The sequence below is a fragment of the Alternaria ethzedia genome (assembly GCF_023757985.1).
Source record: "Alternaria ethzedia strain BMP 0044 chromosome Unknown scaffold_1, whole genome shotgun sequence".
NCBI lineage: Eukaryota > Fungi > Ascomycota > Dothideomycetes > Pleosporales > Pleosporaceae > Alternaria > Alternaria ethzedia.
In genome coordinates, this window is record NW_026056194.1 from 1,248,832 (window position 1) to 1,269,199 (window position 20,368).

General features: G+C 52.5%; 6 protein-coding genes across 6 annotated transcripts; 2 read left to right on the plus strand and 4 right to left on the minus strand.

Annotated features, from left to right (window-relative positions):
* Positions 1-2,126: 2,126 nt before the first annotated feature.
* On the minus strand, positions 2,127-3,317 carry J4E87_000394 (uncharacterized protein; the record flags this gene model as incomplete). Its single annotated transcript, XM_049372052.1, has 3 exons — positions 2,127-2,174; positions 2,227-2,462; positions 2,576-3,317. 3 exons carry the CDS (start codon positions 3,315-3,317, stop codon positions 2,127-2,129), a joined length of 1,026 nt encoding a protein of 341 aa, XP_049238186.1.
* Positions 3,318-3,694: 377 nt separating this feature from the next.
* Positions 3,695-5,525, minus strand: J4E87_000395 (uncharacterized protein; the record flags this gene model as incomplete). The annotated part of the gene is made up of 3 exons (XM_049372053.1): positions 3,695-3,958; positions 4,006-5,356; positions 5,404-5,525. The coding sequence occupies 3 exons, from the start codon at positions 5,523-5,525 to the stop codon at positions 3,695-3,697; spliced, it is 1,737 nt and encodes a 578-aa protein (XP_049238187.1).
* Positions 5,526-6,196: 671 nt separating this feature from the next.
* J4E87_000396 (uncharacterized protein) lies at positions 6,197-9,371 on the plus strand (the record flags this gene model as incomplete). Its single annotated transcript, XM_049372054.1, has 5 exons — positions 6,197-6,237; positions 6,302-6,580; positions 7,850-7,890; positions 7,985-8,148; positions 8,196-9,371. 5 exons carry the CDS (start codon positions 6,197-6,199, stop codon positions 9,369-9,371), a joined length of 1,701 nt encoding a protein of 566 aa, XP_049238188.1.
* Positions 9,372-13,171: 3,800 nt separating this feature from the next.
* Positions 13,172-14,566, minus strand: J4E87_000397 (uncharacterized protein; the record flags this gene model as incomplete). The annotated part of the gene is made up of 2 exons (XM_049372055.1): positions 13,172-13,459; positions 13,523-14,566. 2 exons carry the CDS (start codon positions 14,564-14,566, stop codon positions 13,172-13,174), a joined length of 1,332 nt encoding a protein of 443 aa, XP_049238189.1.
* Positions 14,567-15,428: 862 nt separating this feature from the next.
* J4E87_000398 (uncharacterized protein) lies at positions 15,429-16,844 on the plus strand (the record flags this gene model as incomplete). The annotated part of the gene is made up of 1 exon (XM_049372056.1): positions 15,429-16,844. One exon carries the CDS (start codon positions 15,429-15,431, stop codon positions 16,842-16,844), a length of 1,416 nt encoding a protein of 471 aa, XP_049238190.1.
* A 955-nt stretch (positions 16,845-17,799) lies between these two features.
* Positions 17,800-19,586, minus strand: J4E87_000399 (uncharacterized protein; the record flags this gene model as incomplete). Its single annotated transcript, XM_049372057.1, has 4 exons — positions 17,800-19,185; positions 19,235-19,315; positions 19,366-19,435; positions 19,498-19,586. The coding sequence occupies 4 exons, from the start codon at positions 19,584-19,586 to the stop codon at positions 17,800-17,802; spliced, it is 1,626 nt and encodes a 541-aa protein (XP_049238191.1).
* Positions 19,587-20,368: the final 782 nt, after the last annotated feature.

Below are 20,368 nucleotides of genomic sequence, written 5' to 3' on the forward strand. Positions count from 1 at the left end.
GGGAATTAGCACACAGTCACTCCTATATCAGAATCAGATCCACATACCCATCCCTCACCACAGTTGGTAGGCGGCTCAGCAGCGCATCTACGATCGCAAACCCTGGGTGGTGGGGTAGCAAGAGCAGCACGTGCTGATGGCGGCGGTTGCGTAGGACGGGTGTAGTGTTGCGGCTTTGCTGCTGCAAGGGCGGCGAGCAGAGTGATGGCGACAAAGGTCTTCATGTTGGCGATGATGGTCAGGTATGTAGTATGAGTGAGTATGGAAGATGAGGACCGAAATCAAGGGGACGCATGTAAGGATATATACATACTCGCTACCAAAAAGGCGCCTAACGCCACAACAAACGGGATTACTCGAAAGAGGGTGGCATGAGAAGGCACGCTCTAGACTCGCAAGAACACACCTGTTTGTGCGACTTCTCAGCTTATGGCTGACGTGCAAACATCGCTACGAATCTAACTCGAAAACGGAAAATGCGACCAACAAACGAAAGGATGTACTCAGCGGAAGCTTGGCCAGTAAGACAAGACGTAGCTACCACTGGGTCAGTAAGAGCTCAGAGAAAGGTCGCATTTTGAGACGCATGGCATAGCAGTGTAGAGAGTGGGTAGGCGGGAACAGCGACAGTGTGACCATTTACAATCAGCGTATGAACATCGGGAATATAACGACTCAAGGTGCAAGAAGGCAGCAGTTGGAAACCAAAGGTCATGCATGCGAAGGTTCAGGTATAGTATTGGTTGGAAGACGATGTTCGTCGTGTGACATCACATCTATCCCGCCTTCCATGCGTTCCAGAATTTCATCAAATGATAGTCCAAATCCCACGAATCTCCATCCAAACATGCTCTAAGCAGTGCAGCAAAACCAGCCCAATAATCCGCCTGAGCTAAGGCCAGGCCCAAATCTGAGTCAAAAGCGCACTCTATTCCCTGGTGCAGCAGGACCAGCATTCCTACGTCATGTTAGCTCGCACACTAGCCTCGCCAATGAAGGAGCACATATGTAGCAGGATACTTACACCAGACTTGACAGCCACCTGTTCCATATTAGCACAATACTCATATCAAATGTGGCAAGTTGATAACATACCCCACCTGGGCAGTCTGGCTCTTCAAAGAGACAGATCTTTGTGCATATCTGAGCAGGTACGACAGGAGATGCCGCAACGAAAGCGGCAAGAACGGCGATAAGGACGAAAGACTTCATTTTTGGTGATGATATTGGAGGCTTGATGATCTGTACGAGAGGTGGAGAGGATGTGTAATTGCTGTGAAGGATCTGGATGAACACGGGCGTATACAAGTAATATATATACACCGTAACCCACTCAAACACCCACCAAAAGCTTCACCGGGGAACACGGTCCACGAAGATCCTCAGCCGTCGCCGTCGCATATACGCCGACAGACAGCTTCACTACTACGGCTTACATGCGAACTCAATCCCACACATACCAAATCTATACATTTGGCGCGAGTACAAACGCCACAAATCCTCCCTCCACGTGCTAAGCAAATTGACGGGGCTGATCTACCAAGAACAGCAAATGAGCATGATGACGCCGAGGGAAGCGGGTGAAACGGCTGCGATGGCGGTGGTGGTCAAAGCGATAGGCTTTTCCAAGCCATCGAGACGATGTTGGCTGGCTAGAGGAAATGAAGTACAAACAGCCTTGGCGCAATGTACTGCTTACCCGGTTTCGGGGACATGGGTTCCCCGCATTTTATGGTTTGCATGCGTAGGGCTTGCTGGGGTAAAAATAGATGTGTCTGGAGTGGAGGTATGAGGGAATGAGTGGTTGTTTGTGGAGGAAGTGTCATAGAAGCAGACGTGGACAATCTGTGGGAGTATCGCGAAGTTGTCTGCGTTGATTGTTTGTACGGCAGAGTTCGGCCCGTCGAGGTTCGCGATGGCGCATCTCCCACAGTTTCGTGTGCTGGCCACTGGAGAGAACTCCGAGCGCGGAGAGGAGATGAGCGTAAGCACCGACTTGGCATTTCGTATCTCGTATCACTCTATCACCCGAGACTGATACTACAACGCCATATCAGCGCATTTCCATCTTCTCATCTTGATGTCACCTCGTCCCGATGCCAAGTGCCACGAGAAGCGCCTCCCAGCTAAAAGATAGCAACGGCATTCGGCGGACTCGCAACACCACCTGGTACCTATGCGACAATCAGCTCATGTCTCAGTATCAGCAACTTGGCAAGACGTTACCTTCAACGGTACACTACTAACAAAGCAGGTACTCCGACCCAACTCTTTACTCTTCTCACACAACCGCTCCAAATCCCACATCTCACCTATCATAACACCCCATCCACCCAACAGCCATTGATGTACTAAGCCACCGCCCTGCATCTCAGTTTCCCAGGTTTCACCCGCGTTGATACCACCTGGGGCGCTGTGTGGGCCTACGAGTGGAGACATCTCGAATGACGGCGCGTCGGATGCTGCGGAATTGTTAGAGAGTGTACTTTGAGTTGTGGTTGGAGGAGTTTGAGAAGAGCCAAGGAGACGTTGGATCATGAGAAGATGAGATGAGGTAAGATGAGCGAATGCTTACCAACAGCGACGAACCCGTTTTCCCAAATCCATTGTAGCGTGTTCTTGTCCGACTGTACGCCCAGGAACGTCGGTGGCTTATCCTTTATCGCTCGTCTCTCTTCCTCGCCTAGCTTGGCGTAATCACGCGTGAATCCTGTGCGTAAGAGTAGCAGATCGCCTTCTCGCGTCTTTATACCTGTTTCTTGCACCATGTCTTTTAGTTCCTCGGCCGTGATGCTGTTGGCTTCGAGCGCGTACACTTCTTTCTTGCCTTTCTTTTCCAGATACCGCGGATAATCTAAAATGATACCCCGAGCTGTGATACCGCCAGAGTTGGCAACACGATCAATGCCGATTACTTCCGAGGACTCGAGATCTTGCTGTGAGCGCCCACCGTAGTACTTCTTTGCACTCTGGTAACCGTAGTGGCGGAAGCCGTCCCACTGGCTACTTCCCTGTGTGTTGAAATCCAGATGGTCGTCGTTGACGGTTCTCTTGGCGCCATCTGGATGTTCTTTGTTCTTCATCTTCCAGGAGAAAGATGGGCGGTTAAAGGATGGATGGGATGGCAGGTTGAGATACCAGTCAAGTGAGACCCGGTCACCGGTTTGTATCTCCTGGGCCGCTGCTTTGACGGCTGATGGTGTAATCATGTTTAGAGCACCGAGCTCGTCGTTTGTGCCGTAAAGACCCCATGCGTTTCCAGGTGGACCATTTTTGTCGAGTGGGAGATCCTGGAATGGAGGACGCGATGGTGCCATAGCAGTGTCAAGTATATATGGAACGGTCCAGAAAGTGACAACTTCGAGGGCTTGCTGATGAGTTCACTCTAGAGAAACCACGATGTAGAAATACTTGTCGGTCTTTTGAACACCATCTGGATACACTGCTGAAGCTATGTGACGTATGGTGGGGTAAAGGGCGGGGTAACTTCCGCTCGGTAACTGACGAGGTGGAAGTGACGACCGCGACTCGGACAACGGAAAGAGCATTCTTGCCAATACGTTGAAGCGCGAGCTTGATTGCTGTCTTTAGTCAGGAGTTCACTCTCCTTGAATCACCTCGTTAGACGACAATTCGTGTAGGCGCTGCGTACGTGCTTTGGTATTGCAATACCTACTGTGCTGCAGCAATTGATTCAGAAGTCGGGTCCCATCCCTACGCCACTTCCTCTTGAGCCTGTGTTCTTCAAATGCGCGCCACTGCCTTTGAATAGGCTTTGCCAAATGAAGGCTTCACTTAACAATAGTTCAATGTCCTTTTCGGTCCACTGACGCGTTGGCAATGATTGCAGAAACATCATGACCTCTTGAAAGTCCATCTTTCGTAGCTGATCGGACCACTTTACGAGGAACGCAGCGCATACGTAGAGGTGGAATGACGAAAACCCATCCTCTTCGGCCTAAACAATGTTAGTGATGCACTTAAGAGTAAGGCTACGTAGCTTACCAGGTATGTATCCCACATCCGTATCGTATTCTTTACAGATATCTCGCGCATCAGGAGACAGTTCATCCATCGGAAGCTGAACTGTATAAACTCTACACCCTCATTTTGGAGATGCTTCGCCAGTTGATCATCGATGCGCGTTGTGAGATCTCTAAGACTAGCCACTTGTCTTTGGATCCCTGGTTGATGCGCAATGTAGTTGTCTTGAATCCCATCAAGGAGTTTGGTAAGGCACCAAAAGGAGTCCGCCTCAACAGCGTCCAAGACTTGCTTTGGTAACTGTCCAGGATCCATGCCAAATTCAATATCCGGATCCGATATATAGGCGCCTAAGAAGACCTGCCAAAAAGGGGTCACCAGATCATTGATGCCCTGGACATATCCTGACGCAGGGTGCCGTATCGCCCACACGTATAGTATTCGCTCGAGAGACCGTTGCGTCGCTTCGTAGCTGTAGAGCTCGAGATGGGGGTTCGTCCGAGGCACGTCAATGCTGATCTGATGCCATATAGCTTCGTCCAAGCCACGTCCTCGTCCACGATTTGTTGAAGGATAGCCAGCGCCACCTGCCATTCCAGATGCTACAGCGCTAGCACTACCAGATGTACCGCGTTCAAAGGCCTGTCGCACTCCCTCCAGATACTCTTTCCGTTTGCGCTCGAGTGTCGCGACCCTCCGCTCGCTGCTAGTTGGCAGGTAACCCAACAAGATCTGCCATGTCATTGCGCGTACTTCAGACGGGACTCCTGACCAGGCTGAGTCGCGAAGATCTGATAGCGATATGGTGCTCGCCTGCAGTATCCTCTTGAACTTGTTGATCCTTGTTGTGCGCGCGGAGTGCTCTTCGACCTGCTTCGCTGAGGCGTTTGGGGGTAGACTAGGATGCGAAATGAGATGCAGAGAGTTTGCGGGATCTCGAAGAATTTCCTGGTACTGCGGCCGTAAGATCTTCCCTTCAATCTTCTTCGCGGTCGGGTAGTTGGGTATGCCTCGCTCCTCTGCAATATCACCACTGTCTATACCACGCCACGCTGTTGAGCCCAGACTCTCCCTACTAACGTGCCCGGCGGCTTCCTTCGTCTTGGATGGCTGTTTCCGCCGGCCCTTCCTCCGCATGTTTGCGATGCTCGGCAGCCCAAACTCGTCTTCGTCATCTTCAAACATGTTGTCGGCATCGTCTTCGTCCCCCTCGTTCCAGTCTTGGTGGGTGTCATTGAGGAAGTAGCTGTACGTGGCTCGCGCAGGACGGGGCGATATGGTCTTGCTAGACCGGCTCGGTGCAGCGCTTGACTCGCGACTGTGAGTTGCCGATGGCGGGGTTCGAGGTCGTGAGTTGGAACCGGAAACGCTCCTGTGACTATCAGCTACAGGCCATTAGTAGCATACAAAGCAACGTACAAAGAGCTGAAGTTGAGTATGTCGGCATGGGAATAGGATGCGCCGATGACCTTCTTGTTCGGCGGCGGCGAGGATGCGGAATTGGACGCCGTTCGCCAGAATGGAGAGCCAGAGCTGCGCATGGGGTATCAGCAATCAAAACCTGTATGCGACTGCAGTGTGCAACGTACGAGGATCGGTCTGTATGCAGGGAAGCGATATGTTAGCTACCCCGGATACTATGACGCTCTCTGTGACTTGGATGGGCACACACCGACCTGGACCATTTCCTGGCAACTTGTTAGCAAACACACAGATTGCGCGTACGACTGAGTGGACAAACCTGCTGCTGTTTTTTGGACGCCATGCTGGAATATGTGAATGCTTGTTCCGTGCCTCGAGGCGGCCCCGCTGCGAACCTGAGCTCCGAATCGCTCGACCCGGAAAGTACGAAGGAGCCTGTAGGATTTGTGCCGTAATGAAGAACTCTGGATATCCCCAAGATAACAGCCTGTTCTTGAATCACCGCACCATCAATAGTACAGCTATTCTATACAACATGGCTGTACTGGGTATGTCGTAGGGCTCGTGCATGTATCCGTCGCGCCTGCCACGCCAAGCCCGATGCTAGCGCGCCTGCCCATTGCTCTGCTCTCATCTCCTCACTCCGGCGACAGACTCTTCCTTCTATCACCTCCCTTCCTTCTAAATAACCCGACAGTCCCGCCCCACTAATCGCGACTCTACTTTCGCGCGCTTGCTCCTTCCTCGTTCCCGACATACCTTTTAGGAAGCTCTTCTTCAAGACTACACCATGGCCGACGAGAACTACGAGGATGACATCTTCGACGATCTGTCAGTATCTCCAGCGCGACGTAGCTTCGCGCGTGTAATGCGACACTTACTAACGGTCCACCAGCTACGATGATGAGCCCGCACAGAAGCCCGCGGCTGCCGCACCCGCACCAGCCCCCAAGACCGAACCTGAGCCTACTCCAGCCGAGCCCGTAAGCGCGCCTCCTCAGGATACCGCACAAAACAACGGTCAAGATAGCGCGCCCTCTTGGCCAGCCCAAGGCGCGGCAGACGGCGACTCGCACATGGACCAATCCGGTTACAATGCTGGCGGCGAGCAGTCGTACGACAATGCGCCCATGGATGATGACAACTATGGGCCAATCAACGTGAAAGAAGACGGGTAAGTCGTGCAATGTCTAACATGATCCCCATCTATCAGAGGCGCATCACAAGGTAAAAGAGCATATATCTTCCGTGTCAGGGCATCCGCCGAGGACATATTGTTACCAGGACCAAAGCCATCAACCACCGCATAAGACATTGTGCTAGAGCATCAGGCACCATGAGCGATACCAGCTCTCGTATGACACTTTGCATGTACAATCAAGGAACAAGCTTTGGACACGGTGTGTGTCTTACCTTCAAAAGCACCTGGGGTCATGATTGGCGCAGAGTCTGGGATGAAGGTCGAGGAGCTAGACACCTTGCGAAAGATTGTGGTCCATATCGCCCATTGGCGAGGCGTTCGATGCATGGCGGAATGGGCCACCAGTGTTGGTTGTTAGAAGAAGCTGGAAGACACAAGTCAACCGCTCAGCGATACTCAGAGCAACCATCAACGCGCCTCACGCAGGGACTATCGCGGCTTGCCCGAACTTTGGCAGCGCCTCATGTCGATATATACCTAGGTACTTGATAGCGCGTACCAGCAACGCAAGCAGAGGATAGCTACCGAGTCGTGAGATAGTCTGAGACTTCCACACTCGAATTCATAGCAGAACACAGACGTTTCATCCGAATCAAACTGTGCCTTTGCAAGGGCTACTTTTGCACCTCGAAACTTGGACATGAGTACGTGGAGTGCGTTCTTGGTCGATATGATTGGTGCACGCCACGAAGTCGACACGTCCAGGGTCGGATGCGGCGCAGGAGTTGGTGTCGCTTAGCCATTCGTCAGCGGCTGCGGTCTTCCTCGCGAGCGGCAAGGGAACCTCACGATACCAGCATACATGTTCCCGTCGGTCATCAATCAACCACGACAAGCTATGGAACACGAACTTTTCGACACTGCAACTTGCGAAATCACTTTCGATAGCCCCGCTGGCGAACAACAATCAGCGGTGCAGTGCGATCAACTCGACAAAGACTACGACGCCAGCCTACTACACCAATCACTCATCTACTGAGATTGTGTCCTGCTATATCTCGCCAAGGATGAGAACTGGAGTTACGGTGGACTGTATGCGAAGATGCTGTACTTGCGACTTTCTGCATCTTTAGTCTTACCAATATGGTTTCGACGGCATCATGATGACGGCCAACGCCAGCCTTCACGTCAAAGGCCACCCAACTATATACTTACGGATGCTCTATGATGCGCCTCATCAATCTCGCCTGCTCTTCCTGAAGTTGATGATATGGAGCAACATCTTGCTAACTTCAACCATAGTAAAATGTTCATTGGCGGTCTGAACTGGGAGACAACAGAAGGTACGTGATGACACATTAGTAGAGCAAGACATACCCCAGTCTTATCACACAACTATACGCTCAAACGTAGGGACTTACTAAATCCCCACAACAGATTCACTCAAGGGTTACTTCTCACAATTTGGCGAAGTCAGCGAATGCACCGTAATGCGCGATGCTGCTACCGGACGCTCGAGAGGATTCGGCTTCCTTACATTCAAGGACCCCAAGTGTGTGAACATCGTCATGGTCAAGGAGCATTACCTCGATGGTAAAATCGTATGTCTACTCCCATCAACGGCGAGCTGCCAGCTAATACCATGCAGATTGACCCCAAGCGTGCTATCCCAAGAGAGGAGCAGGAACGCACCAGCAAGATTTTCGTCGGCGGTGTGAGCCAAGAAGCAACCGAGGAAGACTTCACCAACTTCTTCAAGCAATTCGGTCGCGTTGTCGATGCCACACTCATGATGGACAAGGAGACCGGTCGACCCCGTGGTTTCGGTTTCGTTACCTTCGACGGCGACGCAGCCGTAGATGCCACCCTACGCGGACCTCTCCAGATTCTCGGCAAGCAGATTGAGGTCAAGCGCGCTCAGCCCCGTGGCAACATGCGCGACGACGATGGCGGCGATGGCAACAAGAAGTTCGGTCGCAATAACAAGTTCAACAAGTTCAACGACGGCGGCAACGGTAACCAAGGTGGCGGCAACAACTACGACAACGCCGGCGGAAACATGCAAGGTCAAGGCGGCAACAGCGCCATGTCTCCTGCCATGATGGCTCAGTACTGGCAACGAATGCAACAGTACTTCCAGTCCATGCAGCAAACTCTCGCTCAGCAGCAAGCCGGTGGTGGTATGCCCGGCAACCCCATGGCTGCCATGGGCGGCATGAACCCGATGCAAATGCAGCAGATGCAACAGCAGATGATGAACCAAGGTATGAACCGCGGTAACGGCTCCCCGAACCCTCAAATGATGGGTGGCCCAGGTGGTATGAACCCGATGCAGATGCAGCAAATGCAACAGATGCAAATGGCACAGATGCAAGGTGGAGGAGGCCCAGGAGGTCAAGGTGGTCCGGGTATGATGAATCCTCAAGGTGGCCAGAGTGCCGGTGCACGCCCAGCTTACACCGCTCAAGATCAACTCGCTTTCGAACAGCAGAAATACGAACAACAACAGGCTCGCCGCCAGCAGCAACTCTCCGGCCCCGCCGGCTTCGGTAACCCCCAGGGCGGCCCTCAGAGCTGGGACGGCATGTACGAGGACGCGCCTCAGCCGAACATTCCTTCCGGTCCCGGTGGCGGCCGCGGCGGCTTTAGGAACAACCGCTCTCGCCAGGGCTCTAGCCAGCCCCCTGCTGGTGGTGGTCAGGCTCCTATCAACGCTCCCACTGGACCCAAGAACGCTGGTGTCAGGGGTGCGAACTACCGTGGTGGAGGTCACCGCGGTGGCGGTGGTTTCAGGCACCAGCCCTACGGCGGCCGTGGTGGTTAGACGTGGATTCAAGAAGATTCAAGAGATGACGCCCGAGAGATGCGTCGAAGTCAAAACGGAGATGTGTTTACTCTTCTGGGTGGAGTCGGGTTTGTACATGGTGGAATAATTTCAGTTCGTGATATGCATGGCCGAGATCTTGATTTTGCGCTTCCTTTTCTTCCTCTTTGGGATGGGATGGGAGGGTAATGACATGGTATTGGGGTTTGCTGCATGAACAGGTTGGAGGCGGTCTTCTTCTTTCTGTATACTAGCATTTTCAAAAACAAAAAAGTCCATTTCGGCGTTCTTGGCTTTGTCATCTTCTCGAGTTGCCGATACAATTGAAGTTTATTCCCCAGGTGTACCTCCTTTTTCGCAACCGCAGTCTGATCCGCATATACGCACAGAATTGATGGGTTTCGAGAGAAACAATCATGTTTAGCATTGATTTCCTTTTGGAGAAAAGAGAGGCACAACATGAAGTGACTTATCCGACCGGGCTCATACACGTTATCGGCCCAGCTTTTGGTAGAATCAATTTTCAGGTTGAGGACAAGAAGGGAGCTGACTGCAGGAGTATTTATATATCGAGGCAGCTAACAAGAGTGCCGTTTGACGTGAGTATCCTCGGGCTAAGATACGATCCGCAGTGAACGGCGGCAAGCATAATTTCGCGCATATCTAGTTTCGTCGGATGCATCCACGCTGTTTTATTCTTGACCAACAGATTTTGGTAACGAAACCATCAATAGTAGAAGGATATATCGTCTTGTAATTGTGTTTTGACTCGTCTCTCATAACGATAGTTTGTTGCAGGTTGAAGAAGAGGCGCATACCAGCCGACATGGCTTTTCTGGCGTTTTCTTTGAATGAATGCAAACGCAGACGACATGTTTCGTTGACACCTTTGTTTTGAAATCACCTCGAGCCTCTCACTTTTCTCGGTTCTCCGAAACGTGATGGACAGACCCACTCAATCATCCTTTGTGAGCACTCCCTGCTGAATTGGGAGAGTAATGTGGTAATCTTGAAAGCACAAGGCCATGAACTCAGGATGCGTGGTTTTTGGTAGTACGAGGAGGATAGATATACATTAAAGCATCTTTTGGTGGATTGCAGTCCATCACACCTGTGAGGTAGCATGTGCAAGAACGCAGTATCCATGTCTCTGTTCTTTCCAAGTTTCTTTCCGCGAAATGCATAGCTGACATCCCATTTATTTTGGTACAGAGATTTTCAAGGTAAGATTTGTAAGTGAAGAAACACGGTGGTGACGGATGCTTTATATGCCTATGCGCCTACTAAGAGGTCTGTTGACAGTAGGTACCTCCATGCTAAAACATGTCTGCCACGATCCGCAGGCCAGCGACAAGGACATGCGTTCTCCTTGTCCTCTTTTCTGGCGAACAGATATGCAGCGGTTTACTCGTCATCGATGGACGCACAAAACACGAAGCGAGACATGAACATGCTGCGGTTATCTTTTGGAGGAACAGGCACTCTTTGGTGGCATGTTTCAGTGTTCTATGCAGGCGGCAGATAGTTTTGGAAATCGGAGAAGAGGCGCCCAACACCCGACATAACGCAGACTTGATGTCTTTTTGAAAGAACCCAACCGCAGACAAGCTCATGTCGTCCTCAGTTGTTTTGTTTTGGAGTTGCCAATTTGAAGTGACGAGTAGAGAAGAGAAGACTGAGGAGTAGAAGAGAGGTATTTATACCTGGCTAGAATGCGGTAGCCTTCAATTTCCGGACCAGGGCAACAAGCAACATAGTACATAACTAAAACATCTCCTGGTCGTTCCAGGAAAACCAAACGGGCATAGACATGAGCCATGTCTTCATTGTTTTTGGAAGTCATCTCAAGGTTCATACGAACCGAGATGTCGAAGTGTAATCTGCAAAGAAGGACTTTGATAGGTCTCGCGGGAGAGACTTCGGCGAAAGGGACGAACACATGCAAAACGTATCGAATGTTTTTTTGGAGCCAGACTGCCCGCAGACATGTACGTTGATCGCGAAGTTTTGAACACTGGAGTCCCGGAGTATAGCTAAAGAACGAGAGTATGATCCGGCAGACGACATTGTTTATATATGTGTAGCCTACGAGCGTTTGCATAGCTCATAGATGGTTTTTGATTCACCGTCTTTGGTTACCATTGCATGCTTCTCGAAAGAAGAACGGTATGGTACATGTGTTGGCGAAGAAACGCGAACCACGCACCCAGCATCGCGATGGAGCTCACACAAGAGTTTGCCCTTTCCGTTGCTATTGAAGTTTTCCAGCTTGTGAATGGCACATGATCACGTCTCTGCTCGCTTTAAAATGAGAAGTGAGGTAGGAAACGGCTCGAGGAGACATTGAACAGTCACTTAACAGTTTCGGAATGGATCGCAGCGCGTTACATAAATGTAAAGTTACGGAATTTTGTTGTTCAAAGATTGAAATGTGTGTCTTTGGAAGTAGTGGAGCTGATGAACCGGAGGCTTTTATACGCGCCAGCCAAATCGCGGAAGATGCTATGCAGGTAGCTCATGTATACATGCAGGCGACACACTCCCGAAAGAAGTCGATGTCTTTTTTGTATTCCGCAGCTCAATATATCGCTTTCCGGTGTTTTAATAAACATTGAGAAGGTCTATGCAGTCTTTTGTATTTGCGGATTGAGAAAAGCCCATGACTCCTGCGCGAACGATTTTTGGATAACATGGAAGATGGGAAGGCGCCAACAAGAGGCATGGGTGATGCGCTTGTGTTTTTGAAGAGAAAGACGACGCCAGTCATTCGAAAAGTCCACGCTCGTTTTGATTCAGAACGTCCATTTGGGTATAGTAAAGAGAAGTATAGAATTTGAAGTTCAGGTCCTTTTTTATACGTTGAGAAGCCGAAGTCCTCAATCATACTAAGCACCTGCGTTGATTTACGCAAGACCATGTACTCATTCTCGCATGGGTTTCGATCCACGCAGCTCATCGCAGATTGCCTTGTGTTTTTAAACACTGATTTGGTGAGAACGGTCTGGCAACACATCGTGCCTGCAAAGACTGTTTTGGAAAACGACCGGAATTTCGAATAGCGAAAGACATGGACTTTTTGAAAGGTGTTTTATGATCTGCTCAGGAGCGACAGCAGGTCATGACAGGAAGATAGGATAGTTTTCGGATCTTGGCTATGCAAAATGAAAGGTCGATATAGAAGAGAAGAAGGTGCAGTGAGGCGTATGTATACACAGATACCTGATCACGAGGGCCGCTAGCGTGAGCGTTTGATACCCAGGAACGAAGACGTCCGTGTTCTCTTAGACTTGAACTGCATGCTGTTATGGAGACCACAGTCTCGTCTGAGATCTGACTCGGTAACAAGCAAGCTTTTGCGTCTTCGACACCAAGGACATGGTAATAGCGTTGGAACATTTGGTGATGTAGTATTTCATTACATTCCGACATAGTCGTCATTAATCTAACGTTCAAAAGAGCCTGAGCCCATATCTAAACTCCACTCATGCGATGCCATGCTGATGTTATACAACAACTGACCCAACCCAACGCTATGCAATTCAATATCCAAATAATAGCCGAAGCCAGTTCCAAAAACCTATATACTCCCTTCTGCTCCCTTTGGAGCCTTTATTCTGGTAGCTCAACTTCCAAGTTGCAGCAGGCCAAGGTGCAGCCCATAACTTGATCGAGACTTTGAAACCGACATATCCTTTCGTAAAACATTTCCTAACACATGCACTCATCGCGACGATGCCAACGGCTACGGTGTAGAACGCTGGACCGAAGACCATCGTATCCCATAAGTTGGTCCAGCCCGCCTAGAGGCCGACACATCCGGGGATGTGGATGAGGACGATGGCCCATGGAAGTATGGAGGAGACCATGAGCTTCCACGACGCGCCTTGTGCAGGCGCAGCAGGGACGGCGTCCTTAGCAGCATTGTTCTCCAGCCCGTTGGCAGTCGGCGCTGGTGTTGTGGCAGGGTATATCGTACGGATAGTGGTGAAGCCGCGATCGTCGTATCCGGTGACTGTCTTAGGCCCATTGTCGGATGAACCCGTAGGCAAAGCTTGCGGCGATGAGGTATAGGAACCTTGAGGGAACATCTACAGGTGATTGTTAGCATTTCGTCACTAAAGTAGACAGGGGCTCGAAAAAGGCTTACTGACAGTGGCTGAGCTGGGTGGAACAACCTTTCCGGAATCCGAAACGGTCCACCCGCTCGGGAGCCCGGGGTAGTTCGCAAACGTAGGCTGCGCAGTGGGAGTCGCCGACGGGTCGGGGATCCAGGGGTAGACGCTGGGACGTGTGTAGTCGGAGGTCTGGTGAGGAGTGAAGGGCAGAGGCTGTCCGGTGGCAGTCGCAGTGATGGCGGGTGCGTCTGCGATGGGAGCGTTACCGCCAGAGAAGACGGTACCTCCAACAGACTTGATAGATCCCGAGGTGCCAGATTGATCGCCATAGACGTATTGGGTACCGGTGGAGTAGTCCTGAACCATGAGAGACTTGACCTTCATGCTGAAGGGGCCTTGAGAGTAGTCGGTAGGTCCACGGGCCCAAGAGATGGTACCTGCAGGGTTGGCGGAGTCACCACCGCTCCATGCACCGAACTTGATCTGCATGGGGGTCTGGGGGTACTGGTTGTTGGCGTTGGCAGGCTCGAGAGTGCGGACAGTCACGTCATTAATCTGCCATACGATCTGTTCTGGGGTCCATTCGATGGTGTACTTCTTGAAGCCTGACTGGCTGCCCGGGTCGTCGTGGAAAGCACCACGGTTGTAGTCTGTGGTTTGTCCCTTGCCGAAGTAGTTGCTCTGAACCTCATCGGGGTCTGCTCCGAGCCACTCCCAGTCGATTTCGTCCAGAGTGTCGGATTGCAGTACGAAACTGCTGACGATACCCGCACCTGGCGCGGCTTGAACCTCAATATCCACCTTTCCGAACATGATGTACCACAGCGAAGTAAGCTGAGGAGCATCGCCGGACTGTCTTATGGTGAAAGACACGCCATCGTCGCCGTATGTGGGGTTGCCTTGGGGTGTGAAACTCTCAGATTCAGACGAGAAGTCGATGTTGACGGTCCTTCCGAGAGCCGAATCTGGAGGACAGTCGCTTCGTAGTGTGGGGTTGCAGTTGGACCATGTCTGAGCGGCGGCAGGGGCAATGAGGGCGACCGAGGCCAGAGCAGTGAGTGCTCGCATGGTGGTGCGCATCTTGAGTGCGATGTGACGGCGGAGATGGCAGGTAGCGAGCGTTGCCGACGGGATGCGCCGGTGGTTGTGGTACAGCGACGGGATGCGATGTGATGTCCAAGATGTGCTGTGATATCAAACGAGTACTAGCGAGTAACACGTGTGAGTATCGTGGTAAAGAGAGAAGTTTGGTTGGGTACCCGCTCAGCACTTGAGAGGCAGTGGTAGAGGTGTGTAATGGTGACAGACACAGCTGCCGGCCAGCATATGTAGTGTACCAGCCATCTCTGAGCAATGACCTACATGATGAGGTGTCGCGCGGGCTAGCAGAGCGGGCCAGGGCTTGTCGCGATACAGGATTCGGTGGAATTGGGCGAGGTTGGCTGAGCGACGCCGGGAGGCTGGTAGACGATGTTTCCCAGCCACACCAAGACCCCTGCCTCAGCCGAGCGCAGCTGCCAACACCGCGCCCTGGCAGGGATGCATCTCGAATATGACGCAATCGAATTTCTTCTCCTCAACAAAGTGCGTGGTAGTTTACACAATGCACAGGTATTGCGCAAAGTGCAAAACACGGTGTAGGCGACATGGCGGTATCCCAGACCTCAACTCGGGTGTGGCGTCGAAAAGTGGCGCAACGCATCCAGCATCCAGACCCCGCAACACCAGATCCTGCACCTATCTTTAGACACAACGCGCACTCCGCATACGATCCGCTTCTAGTCTCCAATAGCACCTGCAGCGGCACAAGACCCTGCATACGATCCTTCCGAGAACACCGTGGAAGACTTTGTCCCTTTCTAGGCGAATCTGAGTCACACGTCCATCAAGAATTTATCGACGTTACGAGGTCTCACCACCTCACGAAGTAACCCAAGTGACAATGTCTCTCACCAACGCCACGCCGCTCGAGGTCGCCCAGGCGGCCAGACTCGGATCCCGGAAACTTGCTGTCTTGTCTACCGAGGAGCGGAATGCCGCACTGACTGCTATCCATGCGGCACTAGCAACTGGAAAAGAGGAGGTTCTAGCGGCCAATGCGCGGGATCTGGAAGCTGCGAACAAGGCCGCAGCAGGAGGCACGCTAAGTGCAAGTTTGGTCAAGAGACTGGATCTGGGGAAGCCGGGGAAGTATGAGGATATGCTGCAGGGGATACTGGACGTGAAGGAGTTGGAGGATCCTATCAACAAGACCACCGCGAAGACTCTACTGGATGATGACTTGGTCCTCTCAAGGATAACATGTCCTATTGGCGTTCTTCTCATCATCTTCGAAGCTAGACCTGAAGTCATCGCGAACATCTCCGCGCTTGCTATCAAGTCTGGAAACGCAGCTATCCTCAAAGGTGGCCGAGAGTCCAGCAACAGTTTCGCGGCCATTGCATCCATCATTTCCAAGGCTCTTACGTCAACAGCGGTCCCATCAGACTGCCTGCAACTAGTCCAGACACACGATGTCATCGCCGACTTGCTGAAGCAGGATACATATATCGATCTTTGTATTCCTCGTGGTGGTAACAAGCTAGTACGTTATGTGAAAGACACGACCACCATCCCTGTCCTCGGCCATGCAGATGGAATATGTTCAACCTACCTCTGCGCAGACTACCCCGCCGAAAAGGCCACCAAGATAGTCTTGGACGCAAAGGCAAGCTACCCAGCTGGCTGCAACGCCCTCGAGCAACTCATCGTTGAAGAAGCAGCCTTGAGCACCACTCTTCCCACCGTCGCAGAAGCACTCTTACAAAAGGGCGTATCACTCCGCTGTGACCATACCTCGCTCCTCGCCCTCAAAGGAAAACTCGACCCGCACTCCGCCACGCTGCTCCAAGAAGCCGGACCAGAAGACTACGACACGGAGTTCCTAGACTACATCCTCGCCATCAAGACAGTCACCAATGTCGACGAAGCCATCAACCACATCAACGCTCACGGCTCCCACCACACCGACGCCATACTCACCACCTCAGAAACTACAGCGAAGACATTCCTCGCAGCCGTCGACTCATCCTCCGTTTACTGGAACACCAGCACGCGCATGGCGGATGGCCAGCGATATGGTTTCGGTACCGAAGTCGGCATCTCAACCAACAAAATCCATTCTAGAGGACCTGTTGGACTAGAAGGCTTGACGATTTACAAATGGGTCATTGTAGGTGATGCGCAGGTCAGTGCCGATTACGGCGCTGGAGGCAAGCAATGGAAACATCAGCGCCTGCCAGTTGGTGACGAAGAGAGTGTAGCGCGGAATGAGGAGGAGAAGGAGGTGTTGAGGAAGTTCAGGGCAAGCAAGGCTTGATTGCATCCGACTGAGTACCTACACCTCGACAGAAGAAAAACACGTGATCAATACAACACCCGCTATACGCAACGTATCTGCACATTACAACCCCACCAAATACACCGACTTGCAACCCGCAGACACACATCACCAAGAATGCCACGTTACAAACACCTTCCCCATGCACCTACCTCCTCGCTCCACCTACCCCATACCCACCACTGTACTCTCTACCTACCTGCCCGCGGTTAAAAAAAACTCTTCACATCTCGTCACGCATTCCTATCTACATCCCTCCATTTACCTCTTGATCCCGGATCGTCTCCGTAGTACAACCGTAGTTATCGAATGTTGTACGCGTCTTCTTCCAAGCATTGCATGTACTGTACTCCACCGCAGCGGCTGTGGTGTAACGAGGGCAGATTGCTTTCGGTTGGCATGCCGTACCTAATCGGCCCGTTGTACACTTGGGGTGGGGGTCGTTACCCACTTTCACGCTTGTTGGTGTGTACGAATGTAATTGCTGCCGACTCGCGCAACCTTGGTGCGCGGGAAAATGAGATGACGATGTGACGGTGTAAATGTCCGTGGTTTGATTAGGGCTAGTCATGTAGAGTGAGGTGGGTTGTTCAAATGTTGTTGGGATCGATCGATCGGAATGCGAATGTGGATGTTCGGTGGTATCGAAGGGTATTGTGTCGTGGAAATGTAGGTGACGCGCCAGAAAAGCGTTCAAAGAAGCGATGACAAAAGTTGAAGCACGAAGTGAAAAGACAACATTTGTTGGGGTGCAAGTCTAAATGTATGATTTTTGCTCAACACCTTCTCAAGATGCAAACTATATGCAACTATCTACCTAGAGTCTCCGCACAAATGCGCCGACTCCATGTCTTCCCATCCCTTCTCATAACAAACGTGGTATCCCATAAACATTCCAGAAACTACACATATCGAACATTTCATGTGTCTGCGCTTACTCAACACCCTTGTTCCTCAGAGCCAAGGGGCTCTGGCTGAAGATCTGGGCACCGTCCTTGAGACGACGCTCCTCGTTCTTGCGGCCGTTGACGAAGTCGGGGTGGTTGAGGGTAAGCTCAACAGCACCGTTGACAACGTGGTCAACGGCCTCTACACCCAACATGAAGGAGTGGTCCTGGTTACCGACCTCGTAGCGCCATGAGCCGAAGCGGCCACGAGACAGGATGTCCTTGGCCTGGAGGGCAGGGAGAAGCTTGGTGAGGACGCCCTCACGCTCGAGGGATGGGGTGGGGTATCCATGGTCGAAGCGGCGGTGGTAGGTGGAGACGATCTCGTCATCCGACTTGATCATCTCGGTGTTGATGAGACCCTGAATGCAGTCCTTGAGCATGTTCTTCTCATCGACGGGCTTCATGCTGGACTCGGAGACCTCCAACATAATGGACCAGTATGGGCCCTCCTTGGGCTCAGTGGAGCTGGGCTTGGAGCCATCTGCCATCTGCTGAGTGGCGAGCTTGACGTCCTTCTGGGGCTGGTTGTATGGCGAGTAGTTGGAGAAGATGGTGGCGCGGTAGAATGGGCAGTCATCCTCGGGGAAGTACAGCCAGCACTTGTCGCCAATGCGCTCTGGTCGCTCGCCGCGGAGACCAACACCGATGACGTGGGTGGTGGAGTAGAAGAGACCCTTGCTGAGGTCGATGAGCTCCTTGTCGCCCATGAACTCGACGAGCTGATCGACAGCCATGGTGTTGACGAGCTTCTTGTAGTTGACAACTGTGCCGTCGTTCAGGTGTACCTTGTGGCCATCGGCATCAACCTTGTTGACCTTGCCGTGGTCACCGTATCTTGTCTTGGAGTCTGGCAGTGTCTTTGCAACAGCCTTCCAGATACCACCGGTACCGTCTCGCGCGGGGAAGCGGAAGGTGGCGTTGGGGCCCCAGTTTCCTGCGGTCTTGTTGTGGATGATGTTGTTGATGACACCCTTGACGTTGGGGGCGGCGACACGCTCGCCGAGCCATTGGCACTGCATCTTGGTGGTGGGCACAGCCCAGACCTTGAAGTTGTATGGTCGCATGAAGAGGTCAGCGATGCCGACACCCATCTGGCGCATGATCCACTCGTCAAAGTCCTTGGGCTTGGTGTTGGCCACGCGGGCCTCGAGTGCGGCGTCAATCAAGCCGTCGACACACTTGGCCTGATCGTCCTTGTCCAAGATGGACAGGTTGTTCTGGAATGGGTAGGGGACCCAGTTGCGCTTGCAGCGGACGTACGACACACGCTCGTGGGTGAACCAGTCGTCATCGTTGGGGAGGGCCTCGTCGATGCAGTCGTCGAAGTACTTGTAGTGGGAGAAGATGACATGGCCACCAACGTCGTAGAGCTGGGGAGGTGTTAGAGGCGGGCAGTCAATTGGCGGTGGGGATACTCACGAAGCCCTCTGGAGTGACGTCGGTCGAAGCCAGACCACCGGGCGTCTCGTTGGAGTCGACAATCATCCATGAGGGGCCATCCTGTTGTTGTTAGCATGTGCCCCGCCACTTGGACTCTGTGTTGAGCATACAATCTGGTGGAGGCGCTTTGCTGCTCCCAGACCGGTCGGGCCAGCACCGATAACGAGCACGTCGACCGAACTATGGCATTGTCAGCTCGTGCTCAGCAGGATGCCGTGTGGGTGGGCAGGCGGTGAACATACATTTCTTCCTTGGCGGATCCCATCTTGCCCTGTAGTATTTCCTGGAAACTCGGAACGCGCTTCAAAGTCTGGCGGGCGTAGTTGAGCATGTACTCTGCGGGCGAGCAGCACTTGTAGTTATAGAGAGGGTGTGGAGCAGAGGCCAGACGTTTGGGGCGTGGTGAGGAATATAGCTGGCGATAAACTAAGGACGCCAAGGCGATGCTGCGTTAAGTGGGTCCAGGGTAACAGAGGGCCAGCCGCCGAAGGAGTCGGCTGGGGAGAGCTTGGGGGCTTCAGACGGCCGCGCTGCAACGGCGAGAAAAGGGGCAGGCCGCCATGGGGACCGGCGATCGGGGTCGACACAGCTGCTCGTGGGCGCCTTGATTGGTGCCGGCCGTCTGCTTCACCACTCGAGCGTGCAACATGTTCATTGCCCGTGGCCTCGAGTTGCGTGTGTCACCATGGCCTCTGCACGTTCCCGCGGGTGGAGCCTCAATCTGGCGGGCTGCAGCACATGGTGAAGCTTGACCGACTCTATCTCTGGGGGACTACAGCCTCAGATCAACGACGCATCGACTTGGTGTCGTGCTAGTGCCACGGTGCAACGACGCCTGTGTGCGAAGTACTCTGCATACCCCTAACGGTGCGCCTCACCCTGCGCTCCAGCGACGCGGCACAGCTCCTGCAATGTAAACCGCTGCGCGTGGCAGCAGCGAGAGTGCGCGATGTGCATGAAGCTGTCACTTTTCTACATATATGTGGGACCGGTGTCTTCGGCGCCTCTCTGCAGGGTGCCAGTACGCGTACACACCTACACAAGCAAGTGCAAGAGGCGGCTCAAAATTTCGGCGCCATTGATGGGAGCGCTCGCCGCTGTGGTCGATTGCGC